The following is a 16,683-nucleotide window of genomic DNA, read 5'->3' on the forward strand; positions in this document are numbered from 1 at the left end:
AGCTTGTAAGATGAATGGCCTCCATAGTTGATCTCCCAAGCATAAATCCAAACTGATTCTCCGAAATTTTTACAGTTTTCCTTAGTCTTTGCTCAATAATCCGCTCCCAAAGTTTCATAGTATGACTCATTAGTTTGATTCCTCGATAGTTGGCACAATCCTGGACATCACCCTTATTCTTGTACAAGGGGATGATAGTACTCTTCCTCCACTCTAATGGCATCCTATTACTTCCCCAAATCTTGTTGAAAAGAGTTGTTAACCATACAACCCCTCTCTCTCCCAAGCATCTCCTGACTTCGATAGGTATACCATCGGGCCCCACTGCCCTCTTGCGTCCCATCTTTTTCAGTGCCATTTCGACTTCTCTCTTTTGAATTTTTCGCATAAAGTCTAGGTTAACCATATCCTTAGGGATAGTTGTATCCCCAATATCGCGCCCTTGATCCCCGTTGAACAAGCTATCAAAGTAGAACCTCCATCTATACTTGATTTCCTTATCTCCCACCAAAACTTTTTGATCAACATCTTTCACACATTTAATCCTCCCGATGTCTCGCGTCTTTCTATCTCTCATTCGAGCAAGTCTATAGATATCTTTTTTACCTTCCTTTGTATCCAATCTTGCGTAAAGATCCTGATTCACCTTTGCTCTAGCCTCTCTTACGGCCTTCTTTGCTTCCCTTTTAGCCTCCTTGTACTTCTTGTAGTTCTCATCACTTCTACATTTTCCCAACTCTTTATAGCATTCTCGTTTGCTCTTTATAGCTTGTTGCACAACTTCGTTCCACCAAGATGTGTCCTTACTTGGTGGCATGATTCCTTTAGATTCCCCTAGGACCTCTTTCGCCACTCCCTTTATGGTGTGCTCCATTCTTGTCCATAATGAGTCTATATCCAAATCCATATCCCCGACCCAAATGCCTTCACTTGCCACCTTTTCCACGAATTTTAGTTGTTGCTCCCCTTGAAGTTTCCACCACTTGATCCTAGGCTCCACTAGTGGTCTTCTCTTTCTTATATAACTTCTACCTCGAAAATCAAGTACCACAAGTCTATGTTGGGTTGCTGTACTCTCACCCGGAATCACCTTACAATTGGTGTAGCACTGTCTCAAAGCCTTTCTTACTAAAAAGAAGTCAATCTGACTCGCATTATCTCTACTCCTATAGGTTACTAGGTGAGATTCTCTTTTCTCAAACCAAGTGTTCATTATACCCAAGTCATATGCCAATGCAAAATCCAAAATTGCATTTTCCGCTTCATTCTGCTCCCCATACCCAAAACCACCATGAATGCTTTCAAATCCATCGCGACTCGAGCCTACATGTCCGTTGAGATCCCCACCAATGATGAGTTTCTCACTTCTAGGGACACGTTGCACCACTTCTTCTAAATCCTCCCAAAATTCTTGTCTAGTTGACGCATCTAGTCCTGCTTGTGGTGCATAGGCACTCACAATAGTTACAACCTCATCCCCTATCACAAGCTTAATACTCATAATTCGATCACTCTTTCGGGACACGTCCACTACATCATCAATATAATCTCTGTCAATAAGGATACCTACCCCATTCCTACCCCTAGTTTTTCCCGAATACCAAAGCTTATAACCCCATGGAGCTATTTCTCTTGCCTTGTTTCCAACCCACTTAGTCTCCTACAAAACTAAATAGTGACAAAACTAAAATTGTTACAACTTTTTTCCCCTTCAAATTAATTAATGGTATTGCGTATAATATAGGTGTTGGACTCATGAATAAAAATGAAACATGCGACAATGACATGGTAAAACAAAAGAAAACAAGCCTTAGGTTGAGGGGCACACGCCACACGGGCATGTATCATGTGAAATAATGAAGCATGTAAATGTACCATTTAATTTCCATATAAATTAAATGCATGCCCTCCTTCAGTTCTCATTCCCTCATATATTATATATATGTCAAATACAAGTATTATTTATTTTAAATTTTAAATACGACAGCTTAGGTATTCCTATATATATTTCCTCAAAGCTAGCTTACTTGTAATTCCCCAACCTAAAGACATGAAATTCTCACTTGGTGCCTACAAATACTACATCTTGGTTTTATTTATGTTTGTTTTGCTTACTATCACACTTACTACTCATTCCAACCCAAAACATTGTAAGTTGTAACTTTATTTACATTATACAAAAGTTAGTTCTGTGCTTTTTTACCTAAGCAATCTACTTTGACAGAACCTAATTTGCAACCATAAGCTTACCTTAACCCTTCCCTTAACAAAAATATATATATGTTTGATATTTCATACTTGATAAATCTTACTAATAGATTATGACTTTGACAGATATTCATAAAAGAACAATCGCCGATGGAGATCCAAGTCACTCCAACCGAAAGGTTAGTCATCTTCATGAAACGAGGCTAATTATAATTAAGCTACTACGTAGATTGTTTTCATTGTTTTTGCCGACTACTTTATAGCGCCAGCCTTTATAACAAATTAACGATAGATTTGAGCATTTGTCAACAAGGTGGTTAAAATAAATACGAAGTATAATTATAATTTATAGGGCTTGTGAAAAATAAAATCTGCAACACTTAGGTTGGTTATGTCATAACATGGGCCGGGTAAAGAAAGAATTACACCGATCCATGCACAATTTTGGAAAATTAATTTCAATACTCGTGAAATTAATCTCAATCCTTGTAGATGCACGTTCTATATTATCATCCCGGTTAACTAATTAGATATTCAGTGTTGAAATTATAGACGTGAAAAAAAAGAGAAGACATAATAAGTGGAAAAAATACAAAAAATAAGGTACATCAGATTGCCTTTTAAATAGGCTTAAGCAAAATAACCGACTAACATAATAATAGGAAGTGGACTACCCATAATTTCCTTAACAATGTAAACAACCTAGTTACTGCTACTAGAACAACTTTGACTTACTAATAACCGTTATTTTAAATCATTAATCTAACATTCAACCAATGATGTTTTGGCCTAGTGGTTAAGACTGAGGGTCTGTGTACAATAGTTCTCAGGTTCGAATCCCCCCACCTATCATCTTATGTCAAACAAAAAATATTGATATACTTGATATTGTTTTTCGTAATATTTTTCATCATGCACAATGCACGTAAATCTAAATTTAATTTTTGTTTGTTGTATTATAGGGGCTAGCCAGGGAAGAGTTGGGGAGAGAGTTATACCCAATGGGATCAAGTTTGCCAGATTGCTCACATGCTTGTGGAGTTTGTTCCCCATGCAAGAGGGTAATGGTTAGCTTCAGATGTGCTTCTGAGTCTTGCCCTATTGTTTACCGATGTATGTGCAACGGCAAGTTTTATCACGTCCCTTCTTCCAACTGATCAATTTGCTCCATTAATTCTTTCATCGATCTTTACGTACCGGCAACAAACCTTTGGATACACATAGCTGTACGTGTACTCGAGTTTAAGATTCTATTTTCTATGCATGTCAGAAAGCTTAAATGAGCTTCTACTTTTAATTTAAAAATTTTGAGGAGTAGGACCAAAATCCAAATTATGGATGTTAAAATGTGTCTTAATTGTAGACTTGTAGCGTAAGTAAGAAGAGAAACAAGTTAGTATCCGAATCACTAATCATGTACTTTGATCAGCAACTAAATTAAATTATTCATGTTTTGATTTAAGAAGCTCCTTAATTGTATCCCCCTTGGCTCTTAGCTTTTTATCGACGACTACTCTAGTAACATTTATGTTACTTGTTCCCGTATTTATATTTTATATTTTATAAATTATAATGATATAACTTGTAGGGTCAATGGGTCATTCGAAGCACACTAGGATTGCATACAAACTAAGCAATTTAGACAGAGCAAGGTGAAGAGGGAAAACCAGTAATAAATTCAGATCGATGTCATTAATTCCCTCCTTTTCATTTCTTTTGCTTTCATAAATACTCTGTTTGCCGTCTCCAGCATGTATATACAGTTAAACATTTTTGTACAAAACTATCAATAAATGAGAATGTATACCATTAAAAGTTGAATGAACTGAATCCAAACATGCAGCTACTCATCTTCACTTTCCAATTCAAATCCCTCTAAGGCTAACAGACGCCGAATCTCTTTATCCTTTTCCTCTTCAGCTTTCTTTCGACGCATTAAGTCCCTCTTCTTTAACACAAGTGTATGCCTCCTAAGTGTGGTCTGGAAGTTCTCTACAGATGCCTTCTTTTCCTTTGCTACAATCCTTTTCTCTTCTTCAGGATCAACCTGAAACTCGTTATATTAACTGTAAATTCACCATCTAAAATACGTCTTTGTAATATACAAACAAGCCTTATATGTTTCAAGGAGACATCCTTACTAATTTACCATCACATCTTCCCATTCACCAACATCACACCAGTGGAAAGTGGAAACTCATCTTCTTTTTTTTCAATATCTTTTATATTCCCACTGTTTCCAAATATCCAGAATTCTAGACTTAAGAATTTTAGGTCACTTTCTAAACTTATTTATTTGATATAGCTTCAAATGATATCCTTAAACAAGATTTTCAATCAAAGTACATATACATTACTATAGCACTATAGCAGAGAGTAAAAATCCAAAAAATAAAAGATGGTTGTGGGATACGTACTAAGGTACGTTCTAAGACACTTTCATGCTGAGGCCTATTGTTTAGAGAGGAAGTAAAAACACATATCTGATATGTGTGTCCAAATACATATCAGAACATAAGACAAAATAGGAAAAAGGACAAAAAAAAAATTAAATGGTACTTTTCTAAACACAAATGGTACTTTTTTTTTACAGAATGGTATTAGAATGGTACTTTTTTTACATGAATGGTACTTCCTTTTTTGTCTTTTAGCTATTTGTCTTTTAGTTGATATGTGTTTGTTGTTGCATGCCCGATATCCGCCTCGACGCACTCATTGTTTAGAGGATGGAGGCATGCATATAGTAAGTCAGAGTGTTTGACATGCTCAAAGAGCATCGGATCTCTGCCGTCTAATGCATTTTTGTAAACATTAACTTTGTACAGAAAATTGTCTTAGGTGGAACACAAATACACATACCATAAAGTCAATCGATCCTATAGTAATTGTAGTTATCTAAAATTCTGGTTCTATCAACATCATCCAGCCAGGAGAATAAGTAGGGATGCACTTTGACTGAATTTGAAAAGTAGGAAAAACAAACTAGATACCTTTGATCGAGTACGTTGTCGTGCTCTCAAGTTTATTTCACGCTGCTGCTGCTCAGCCCATACTGCAATTGCCATTCCACCTCGTTGGTCGAATGCTTTTCGCTTCTTTATGAGCCACTCCATCCATGCTTGAGATGCCTATAAAACAACAAGATAAATTAATTAGTATTTCCATTTTAAATAGAAAACCAATTAAGTGTATTGATAGACCGAAAAGATAAATATGACAACGAACTGAACTACTCCGTACTTATTTTTGTAATAACTCCCATTCAAGAAATTAGAGTCATAATTTCACCTTCATTGGGTTCACCCGGTTTTCCATATCGTATTTTCTCCTTCTCTCTCCATCAACAAGCAGCTCATAAGCTGCTTGGATTTTAATAAATCGGGTTTCAGCTGTTTCACCTTCCTCGAGATTGCCTCTACCATCATAGACTACAAAAGGTATAATGGATCAAAGCACATTTTATAAGCAAAATTGCGCAACGACATTCTTATACAGAGATTTGATATGTTTTGATTTCAAGGGAATCCTAATACTCCTATTTGCATAAGTGGTGATTAATTGGTGAGGGGTTATGAACTTGTGATTTTCAAATGATAACACGATTGTTTCTAGCATGCAGTTTGTACTTTGTAGTTAACACCAACGGTTGAGTATGAATTGATAAGTTGTGATATTTATACAACAATGCCTCAATTAGTAGTATAATTAAGTCCATAGCCTATAAAAACTAGATTATACTTTGTACTTAGTTTGTACTTTGTAGTTAACACTAGTTAACTACAAACGGTTGAGTATAAAAACTAGTTTGTACTTTGTAGTTAACACCAACGGTTGAGTATGAATTGATAAGTTGTGATATTTATACAACAATGCCTCAATTAGTAGTATAATTAAGTCCATAGCCTATAAAAACTACGGAGTAGATTATACCTGACTACCTGAGAATTCTGTATATTATAACCCAACCAAATGAACACGTCAACGAAAAACTATAATCAAATCGATAGGTAAACAAATTTAAGGTAAAGACTAAGGAGACAAACCATCAGGATGATAAAACTTGGCCAAGCGCCTGTAAGCGACTTTTACTTGCTCTTCATCCGCGTCTCTCTCTAGTTCTGTAAATTGTAAACAACAAATAAGAACATTCAATTACAGAATCAGCAGACAATCAATTTCCATAAACATGTTGAAAACATAACATAGCAAGTTAACAACAACTTATAAAACAAGGATATGCAATTACAAAAAGAAAGCGCTGATGCCTACTAGCTTAGTTAATTTAACACAGATTGAATCCCACAAACATCATTAAATGTTCACGAAACAAAATAAAATAAAAACATACGTCATAGGGGGATTTCTCGCCAGTCCAATTAGAAGCGCGAGCAACATATCTCCGATAATTCAACCGCAACCACGGCTCGCCCTGAAACAACTTCGGCGAATCGGAGGAGAGAGAAGGAAACGAGCTCAAATTAGGTTTTGAAAACGGAACCCTAGATGATTCTGGGCTAAAATACCGAACCCGAGCTCTACAGCAACATACAAAAGAAGAGTAGACATTATTTGTTCTGCAAATTGATCTCAAATAGTCAAATGGCTCATAATTTCATCCAAAATTCGTAGGTTGAAGTCTTGAAGATGAAATTTGATTTTGATTAAAGTAATTGGGAATAAAACTGGGGGAAATGTGATTGAATTTGGGGATTTAGGGATTTTGAATTTTCTTTGTTGTTGTTAAAAACGCAAAGTAAGAGAGAGATGGAGAAACTAACATAATTAACGGTATCGATGAAGCCGTTGTCACTTGTCACTGTTTGATTTGATTTGTGTCATTAACGGGGAATTTTGTGGACAGTTTTTGGTTTGTATTTCTTTCCTATTTGGAGATTCTTCTGATTCTCACAATGTGGGCCCTTTTTAGTTCCAACCACAATTGTACTCTGTATTTGATTTTGACATGGGCTTATTATTTACCGTCCTATATTACTTAAAATCGTCCCACTATTTTACCCATCGAAAATTCGTAAAACCCACACTTAAACTGAGTCTCAGTCTAAGTATTGTCATGATACCCTCTTAGCTAATTGGGTATGAATGCCAGCTATTGTCCTAATCACTTCCTAGTCACCCCAAATTTTTTCAGGCCCAAGTTGAATATGAATTTCAAATAAGAGAAACATATAATTTTTTTTTCGGTTTTTTCATGAAATGCCCCCGAGGTTTGCAAAAATGCACCAAATACCCTCGCGCCTTTTGAATCACATAATATACCCCTATTTTTTTATACTGTTCATGAGATGCACCTTTGAGTTAACGCCGTTAGTCTGCCGTTAGTCGCGTTTTACTATTTTGCCCTTAATACATGTTTTCGACATAAATTCCAAAAAAAAAAAATCAAACTTATTTCTCTTTCTCTCTCCTCTCCGACGTTCTTCCCCCTGCTATCTAGTGGCCGGCGGCGTCCGGTTTCCGCTCTCTGGTCGCCGACGGAGGCCGATTTCCGTCTTCCCCTTTCCGACGTCCTTATTCGCCGCTGTCGAGTTTACCCGTCGTGAGGTTCCACTCTCTCCTTCTCTCCTTGACTAGATTGGAATTGCATTTATTGATTTCAGTGTTGAATGTTGTTGCCGTCATTGTTGTTGTTTTTTTGTTGCTATTATTTTCAATTTTCTGGATGTTGTTGTTGTCGTCGATAGAATTGATAGACTATTAGAGTAAATGTATTGTTTTTTTCGAATCCAAACATAACCTGTTTGCTGCTATTTGAATGTTGTCGTCATTGTTGTTGTTTTTTGTTGCTATTGTTGCCATTGTTGTTGTTGCTGTCAATTTTATGGTTGTTGTTGTCGGTGGAAGTGAATTGATTGATTGATTAGAGTAAATTGATTGATTAAAGTAAATTAATTGATTGATTAGAGTAAATTGATTGATTTTTCGAATACAATCAGCCCCTTTGGTATGTATGTAACCCAGAATTTCACATCTTTTATGGGTTGCTAAAAGTTGGGTTGTTAATTACTTGTATATGAGAAAATATGTTGATTGGACTGACTTTATAACTGATCTTTATGCAAAGTTAATCCAGTTGCATAAAACTTCAGCATGTTGTATTCTATGCAATCGGGTGACAGGATGCAGCCAACACGTTCTAGTTTCTGGCGCCATTCTAAATGTTGTTGCTGCATTATCTGGTAAGTAGAAATGTTTTTATAGGTATAGTGTAATTGCCTCTGTTTCAATAGGCAGAAAAATTGCATTATAAGAACATCGTTGTATATCAACTTGTCAATATATTTGAACTATGAACTCGTAGTTATTGGTACATATGAATTCATTCTGTGTACATATGTTCAAAGCATGAGGATTAGGCTCCGAACTTGCTAGTGTGGTCATTGTTAGTATTGAATACCCAAGCATGGTTCTATTGGTTCCCTGAATAGTGGGTGGGTATTCTTAATAGTGGGTGGGTATTGTTAAGTTCAATAAAATTGAACCAATGGAACTACCGAATTATTGAGACTGATTTTGATGATTTATGAGCTTGAATTCTCTTATGTTGCAAGAGAATATTTGCTAATATCTTGAATATTTGTTTATGCATTTATTTTCAGGCTCAGAAGGTTTCTCAGGTTCACGTTTCGCAGCCCAAGCTCGAAGAGGAGAGGTTCAAAGTGTTTGCTGGCAACATCAGGTGGAGGTAAATTCATGAGTCTAGTTTGCTTGCACTTGGGAAGAGAGTTCGTTCCTCAATGGTGGCTGCTGGATTTAGATGTATTTGGTGCAACTTAGTTTTAAAATAGTTTTATATCCTTATTTATAGTTTCAGTTACTACAAAACCATCAAATTCTGCAGTTTAAAAGCATTTTGCGTATTTGGTGCAACTTAGTTTCAAAATAGGTGTATATTGTGCAATAAATTTATAAATAGGGGTATTCTGTGAATTATAAACACGACTTAACGGAGGACTAACGGAAGGTCGGTTTAGGGGTTTTGTGCAAACTTGGGAAAAAATAGGGGTATATTATGTGATTCAAAAGACGCGAGGGTATTTGGTGCATTTTTGCAAACCTCGAGGGCATTTCATGAAAAAACCGTTTTTTTTTTGTTGAAAAATCGATAAAACCAATGAATTTTCATCTCCCCAAATTGTTTTGATATGATCTGTTTCTTAGAAGTTGATTTTTCAGAAAACATATTCCATAAATTCAACCCTTCTTCTTCTTCGCACCTTCTTTATTAATGGAGTTAAGTCATTCTTCCTTTCTTCTTCTAGAATGGGTTATAGTTTTCGATGTTACCAATGTTGAAAACATTTTTTTGTTAATTAGGTCACTGAAGTGTAATCTTTACATTTATCAAGTTACATCAATGGTTTGTTTAATTGCGGCATAAAATAAACACGGTTTGTCTTGACAAATCTATAGAACATTTACAGGGATGTGGTTAAATGTAAAAAAAAAAGGTTTTGGGAATAATGTTTATGCGCGTAATATTATGCTGAAGCCAGTACTTGAACCCGTGACCAGTGTGCAAGCAATGCTCTATTTTAATGTTGTACTTGTGACGTGAGGCCGAAGCCATTGATTATTTTGGATATGAAATGTATTTGATTCGTTTTACTGGCTCTATAATACATAGTAAATTAAATTGTAAAACATTACATCGCATATTAATTAATTTGTATACATTTTTAATTCTTAAATTGTAAGTATAAAGACTAACTTTGTAATAATATTTTTAAATATTTACTTTTTATGAATGGCTAATATCAACCAAGGTAATCCAGTAGCACTCATTCCATGGTTGTGTACAATTTCTCTTATCGAGTTTGGTTTGCGCTACATTTTTGAAAGTAAAATTCGGGTTTGAGTCAGGGTTAATCCCAAAAACTTAGAGTAAGTATGCTTTAAGTTACTAAAAATAGGTATTGACAAACAATCACCCGATATACTTAATACGTTACTTGTAATGTAAATTGCATCAAAAGATTTATACGTCAAAAGGTTTCTACCATGACTATTTTTAGAATTAAACATTGTTACCATCATAAGTTTACTTATGTACAACAAAAACTAGGTTAGTACTAACTCGATCGCAATTTCCATACCATCACAAGCATCCTTAGTAGTTGAATGAGTCCAACAACATGTTGAAATTTTCCTGTTCTTCCCTATCGATGTACTACCTCCGTTTCAAAGAGTTCTTTACAGTTACTATTTGCACGGACTCCAATGCAATATTTAACTACTAATATATCCAAATTCATATGTGAAAAAATTATAAAAAGTTGATATTCTGAAAGTTAATAACGAGACCAATCTAACAAAATCTTACATGTAACATTTTGATGTATATAATAGTGGGAATTTGCGGTCAAAGTTTTCATACTTTGAGCAAATTTTCCAAAGCGTAAAGAACTTTCTGAAACGGAGGTAGTAGTTTTGATCGTAATTCACCTCATTCACAACATTTGGGGTAGGTCTTACTACAAAATTACAATAGTCAAATACCATATGCATGTCATAATGAAATTGTGTAGTATGAGTATCATAACGTGGGGTTTGCATGTTACATGCATTGTCATTGCTTGCATTGCTTGTGTTGCTTGCATTTCTTGCGTTGCTTGCGTCTTTTCTAGGTGATCAAATATGGCAGCCCATTCGTCCTCCACAAACTGGCCTTCGTTCCTTGCTCCTTTTTCGTAAATCTTGCATATAACGTATTTGTTGGAACTTATACTGTAGTATAAGTTGTTAGTTTGTTTCCTTAGTTTAGGAAGTTTGTTACTAGATACTAACTTGTACATATGTTAGTATAAATACCTAAGCTTGTATTATTCTCATAAATAACACAATTAATAAAATGTAGTCTTTAGTTTTTCTCTCAAAGCTCACGAGCTTCCAAGGCTCAACAATGGCTTCTTGCTTTCTTCTTCCTTTCTTCTTCCTATTTCCTCAATTCTAACATGGTATCAGAGCGGGAACGATCCCGGCTCTTCAATTCCGCATAATATTTTTGTTCAAATCAACTCATCAATTTCTTTTTCCCCAAAAATTTTCTGCTCCGAAATTTTGCTCGAATTGGGTCTTAATTCGACGAATTAGGGCTTTAATTCGCCCTAATATCTTCTAAAATCGCTCACAAATCTTCTTTAGAACCTTGAATCAAACAATTTTATGATTCTTGAGTTTTCCCCAAATTTTAGGGTTCTAGAATCTTACTACTGGAATTAATCGCAAGCGTTTCGTCAATTATTCCTCGCCGGCGATAACCAGAGGAAGATGAATAGTTACTGCCGCCTCCACTGCCACCCGTAACACCATTTTTTCACAATCAAAGGCGCGAAATCATCATCAAGATCTTCGCTGCCATTGAGGAAACTCTTGGAGAATTCAAGGTAGTGGATTACGATTCTTGAGTTCGTACGTTGTTTGGAGCGTTCTTGGTTTGATTTCTTGATCTCCTTGCTTACCTTCTTTAATTGCGAGTTGAATAAAGTTTCACATTATTTGAGTGATTCTCTGTTTAATTGGTTGATTTCTTGGCTTCTACTGCTTCCCCTGCCAATGATGTTGCTTAGTTTTGTCCTTCACCTGAAAACTCTCTCTCTCCTCAACCAAACTCCCAAAGAAAACCAACTTCAATTTCATCTCCCAAAACTGGGTTTCTAAACCTTCTGCAAATTAATTGATATGTTTTGTTAGTCCGGGTAACATATGCTTGAGCTGAGGTTTAAGAAATGTCAACTGCATCAGTTTATTTCCAATTGGTTTTGAATGTTCATTGGCTTCCAATTGGATGTTGTTCTAAGATGTTATTGTAGTTTGAAGTTCTGGTTCATGTCCGGTTTGGGTAGTTCTTGACTGGACATTGAATTGAAGTGTGAGTGTATTGTTGGATGATGGTGGAGTATTGGTTTTAGGGATAGCAGAAGTAGAAGTTCATGCTGGAGAATTCAAAGAAGCGTTTATTGTAGGTAGTACTTTCATTGGAGGATTCTTTGTGACTTATGTCAAATTGTCCTCCAAGATGAAATCATACGAGTATGGGTGTTGTATGTGATTTGAAATGGTGGTTCTTATGTCAGTCCTGCAGATAACAGAGGTGGTTGTTGAATGTTGGCTTGATTTATTGCCAATAACATTGAATTTTTTTTTTGGTGTTGAAGTTTGTTTGTGACCCAACAGAGGTTGAGGTTTTTTTTTGTGATGACCCAACAGAGGTTGAGGTTCATTTTGTGACCCATAGAGGTCCTTTCTCATTGATCCGTAAAGATCAATTTCATGATCCATTGTGATCTTTCTTTTGATGAGACCCATTGTGGCTCATTCTATCCGACCCATGGAGGTCATTTTCAGACCCACGGTGGTCCTCTTTCCGACCCATAGTGGTCAGTTTCGACCCAAAGTGGTCAATTCTCAAAAGACCCAAAGGGTCATTCTCAAATTGTTTCTTTTTTGATCAATTTCTATCTTCAGCTTTATTTTTCATAGCTGAATTTCTCATTCTTTTCCTCTCAAACACATTATCCTTCATTCTTCACATTGGAGTTACGGTGTATGTGTGTGATTGGTTAATGATCAATGGTGTATTTTGGAGCAGGAAGCTGATTCATGGTGGTTAGTTCAACCAAATTATTCTGATTGGTAGTTCCATTTGTATGAAGTATTCTGGTGGTGTTCTCATCAGTCAAGTTGTTGGTCATGGTCAGGAAACAACCATGGATTCACATAACAGTTTTCAGATGCTAAGTGTTGAAGAAACACAAAGGTGCAGTGTTCAAAACTTCAGATACCTCCCGTTGACAGTATTCCAGATGTTGTGGCTGCAGTTCTCATCGCCAAGAGGAGCAACCGAGAAACAACTGCTTCATTTCATGATTTCAAACTGAAAATGTTTAACACCATTTTCAGTTTGAGGGGGGGGTGTTGGAACTTATACTGTAGTATAAGTTGTTAGTTTGTTTCCTTAGTTTAGGAAGTTTGTTACTAGATACTAACTTGTACATATGTTAGTATAAATACCTAAGCTTGTATTATTCTCATAAATAACACAATTAATAAAATGTAGTCTTTAGTTTTTCTCTCAAAGCTCACGAGCTTCCAAGGCTCAACAATGGCTTCTTGCTTTCTTCTTCCTTTCTTCTTCCTATTTCCTCAATTCTAACAGTATTTTTTCTGAACGGCTCCTAAGTGACTTGTGGTATTGCCCTTTAGGACGTACTCCTTCATCCTCTAGTTTGTCTTTTGATTACCCCTGTTGTACACCAAGCTGTTTATTCTGCCTACAATGCGTGCAGAACTAATTACATCTCTACCCTGGCCTGTTATTTTCCAGGTACCTTCCCTTGTTCTTCTATTTGTTTCTCCTGCTCTTTTGCAAAAGAAAAAACCATTATGTTTCCCTTGAATCTATTGGTGATAGTTCTGGTATTTCTCAGGGCTCGTAGTTGTAAATATCTACTTCTGATATAATTTCCCTGCCCAAGTGTTTTCCTAAAACCCTTCGTATAATTTCCCTGCCCAAGTGTTTTCCTAAAACCCTGCCCAAGTGTTTTCCTCATCAGTCGGGTTAAACTCAAACCTGGCACAAACTGCGGTAATTTTGTGGTAGCATAAGTTTAATCTTATGTTTAGAATACTACAAAACATTCTCATCTTGTGATTGAATTTAAAGCTTGGAATATTAAGTTAAACTAACAAGTAAGTGTAATGTTGTTTTTTTTTTTTGACAAAAAAATATATATTGAAATCGCTTTGTCATATATTAATATGGCTTATTCCTAATAATCCAATACTAATCATAATAATTATTTACAATTAACGGCTGATAAGTAATTAATTAACAAGATAGTGCCATAATTTATGGAATATAAGGTAATATATTGGCATATAAGTTAATGATGGATGCATGAAAACAATAACTTTAAAAAGTCGATGGTTTAGCAAAATATGTGGTGGAACTAAATTCCAGTTGCTAGCTAGTGGTGGTCATTTATATACTATAAACGAGACACGAGTGAATAGATTTTTATGTTTTTTTTCATGATTTAAACAAACTATAATTTGTGACACATTAACATGATATATAATGTTGTCCAAGCACTATAATTAACTTACTAAATATAATTCATATGTACATTCGTATTCGAAGTTACAAATGACCAAAGATAATGCATTGGATCACCAAAAGTAATTACGACATCAAAAGTCTTAGTCGATTTTCACACAGAGTTAATGTTTTTTTCCTACACAAAAAAAACTTCCCTAAAGTGTTCAATTGTCTACCAATTATCGTCCATTATTTCATAAAAATATAATATTGTAGGAAACATAATATCTCTCCATGTTTTTCACACTTTAGCCAGTTCCAATGCATCGGCGGTTGAGAAACGAGAAAAAAATCAACCTTCCCATAATCTCTTCGTCGAAGAGAGCCACGTGAGGGACTGATTGACGCTGCATGTTTTGTGAAGGAATTAAAATAATTGTAATAAACAATTTCACACATGTGTCTATTTTTTAATAAATTATAATCTTAAACATGTAATTACTATGTTTCTTAATTTTCTCATAATTATAATTGTCACGAATTTCACATACATAGTTAGTCCCTACTCGTACCTATTTACTTTTTTTTTAGGAAACCAATTGAAAATGGAGATGCAATTAAAAAATGATTATAATCGAACACATGTAATTAATTAATGTTGGTTAAATTGAATAAGCTAATTAGGAATTAATTTAGTTAAAATCAACTAATAAGGACGAATTAAGTCATCCAGATCTGACTTAATTGGTCATAATCTACCCATAGAATCCCAATTTAGAGTCAAACCCTAATTAGTTGAAAAATCAAATGGATGAATTGTACTTGAGAACAACGAAATTGAACATGAAACCTTATTTCTTTTGCAATTGTGTAAGAAACAACACGAATGACAACAAATTGAAGCTGAAAAACCCGAAACAACACCAACACCAACAACACAAGAGTAACACCAATACCAACAACACAAGATGAACACCAACACTAAGAACACCAACACCAACACCAACACCAACGCCAACACAAACACCAACAACAACACCAACAACACCAAGCACTATCAATTTACTTACCACATAATTAAAATTTAAAATCTACCCAAACCGAAAAAATTAGGATTTAATTATCACATAATTAGTAAACAAATAATGCACTACACAAATGAAGTGTTGGATCCATACACGTTTATCCCCAATCTCTGATCCGCCATCTCTGGAACCTCGGGTTGCTGGTGATTTTCCATGACTTTTCTTGTGAATTCCGGTCGGCCGTGTGGTTTTTTGAGAGAGAGAGGAAATGTTTACCTTGGTTGTGAGTTTTGAGAAATGAAGGGGGTTTGAAGAAGTTGTAAATGAAGTGTGCGTTGTAAGCTTTAGTGTACTCGGATTAAATTTAAAAGGGGAGTGAACAAAGTTTTTGCATGTAAATTAGTATGAATTTTGAGACAGGTATGGTAGTAGGGGGGAAGATAAAGGTTGATGTGATTGCCTTATTGACTTTTAGACTTCCCTATTTATTTTAATTATTTATCTGTTTATACGAATTTATGTTGTTATTGTTATTTAATTTATCTGTTGGTGTCTTTTTAAATAAGTCGTGTATGGAATATTAAACCTGCATATATTAATAATAATCAGTTCCAAAAACGCAGATGTAAGAGTTAATTTTATCGAAAGAAGGAAAATCCTGCGTGTCATCATTAGGCCTATTTGACATTTTTTTCTTCTAAATAGTGACATTGAATGGTCATTTCAACTAAAGGGTGTTATGTTGTTCAAAGAGTGTACAAAATTATTATCTCTCACCAATTTTTTTCTTCCCCAAATTTTTAATGGTCACCTTTTTTTAACTAAATTTTTTTAAAATATGAAATTAAACAGGTCAAGTTATGTGTTCCGGCAGGTGTGAATAAAATGAATCCAAGATCCTTAAATCATTGAAGAATTAAGAAAATTATGTATTTTGACTCAACTCCAAAATATTTTAGGTAAGCAAATCCTTTACTAATAGTCTAGAAACTATTCTTGGTTGATAGGTACGTCTAAGAACTTATTAGGTAAACCTATCCTATTTTCCACGACATAAAAGGACTCCTTACATATATCGTTGAGTTTTACCAAAACTAACATGTACTCACAACTATTGTGTATCTTACCCCTTTAGAATCAATAAGTGACAACTCGCTATGGCGGAAAACTATTACTAGATTGATGTAAAGGTTATCCAAGAAAGGGTTATTTTGGAATGACACTTTTTAACTCAATTTTAAAGTTTGGAACGTAGGGCTCTTACTATGTTGGTTAGATTTTAAGTGAGCTAAAATCCTTAATCATGCAACATAATCAAGCCACAATCTCATGCATAATATTAAGACATATTTAAAGCAATAATAACTTAAAACATGCATAAGATTTAAATGT

At 35.0% G+C, this 16,683-nt stretch overlaps 3 protein-coding genes and 1 long non-coding RNA gene across 4 annotated transcripts; 1 reads left to right on the top strand and 3 right to left on the bottom strand.

Annotated features, from left to right (window-relative positions):
• Positions 1–1,086: 1,086 nt before the first annotated feature.
• On the bottom strand, positions 1,087–1,787 carry LOC130463352 (uncharacterized). Its single transcript, XM_056832451.1, has 3 exons — positions 1,773–1,787; positions 1,203–1,660; positions 1,087–1,108 (listed from the first exon to the last, which is right to left on the bottom strand). The coding sequence occupies exons 1-3, from the start codon at positions 1,785–1,787 to the stop codon at positions 1,087–1,089; spliced, it is 495 nt and encodes a 164-aa protein (XP_056688429.1).
• A 175-nt stretch (positions 1,788–1,962) lies between these two features.
• Positions 1,963–3,687, top strand: LOC110787013 (protein EPIDERMAL PATTERNING FACTOR 2). The gene is made up of 3 exons (XM_021991595.2): positions 1,963–2,150; positions 2,335–2,387; positions 3,171–3,687. Exons 1-3 carry the CDS (start codon positions 2,051–2,053, stop codon positions 3,363–3,365), a joined length of 348 nt encoding a protein of 115 aa, XP_021847287.1. The 5' UTR covers positions 1,963–2,050; the 3' UTR covers positions 3,366–3,687.
• A 210-nt stretch (positions 3,688–3,897) lies between these two features.
• LOC110787024 (chaperone protein dnaJ 11, chloroplastic) lies at positions 3,898–7,228 on the bottom strand. Its single transcript, XM_021991606.2, has 7 exons — positions 7,217–7,228; positions 6,553–6,811; positions 6,474–6,476; positions 6,252–6,326; positions 5,497–5,636; positions 5,199–5,336; positions 3,898–4,255 (listed from the first exon to the last, which is right to left on the bottom strand). The coding sequence occupies exons 1-7, from the start codon at positions 7,226–7,228 to the stop codon at positions 4,052–4,054; spliced, it is 831 nt and encodes a 276-aa protein (XP_021847298.2). The 3' UTR covers positions 3,898–4,051.
• A 7,068-nt stretch (positions 7,229–14,296) lies between these two features.
• LOC130462672 (uncharacterized) lies at positions 14,297–15,760 on the bottom strand. Its single transcript, XR_008923318.1, has 2 exons — positions 15,445–15,760; positions 14,297–14,673 (listed from the first exon to the last, which is right to left on the bottom strand). It is a non-coding gene; the product is annotated as an uncharacterized lncRNA (long non-coding RNA).
• Positions 15,761–16,683: the final 923 nt, after the last annotated feature.

Source organism: Spinacia oleracea, chromosome 6, assembly GCF_020520425.1.
Source record: "Spinacia oleracea cultivar Varoflay chromosome 6, BTI_SOV_V1, whole genome shotgun sequence".
NCBI classification, from domain to species: Eukaryota; Viridiplantae; Streptophyta; class Magnoliopsida; order Caryophyllales; family Amaranthaceae; genus Spinacia; species Spinacia oleracea.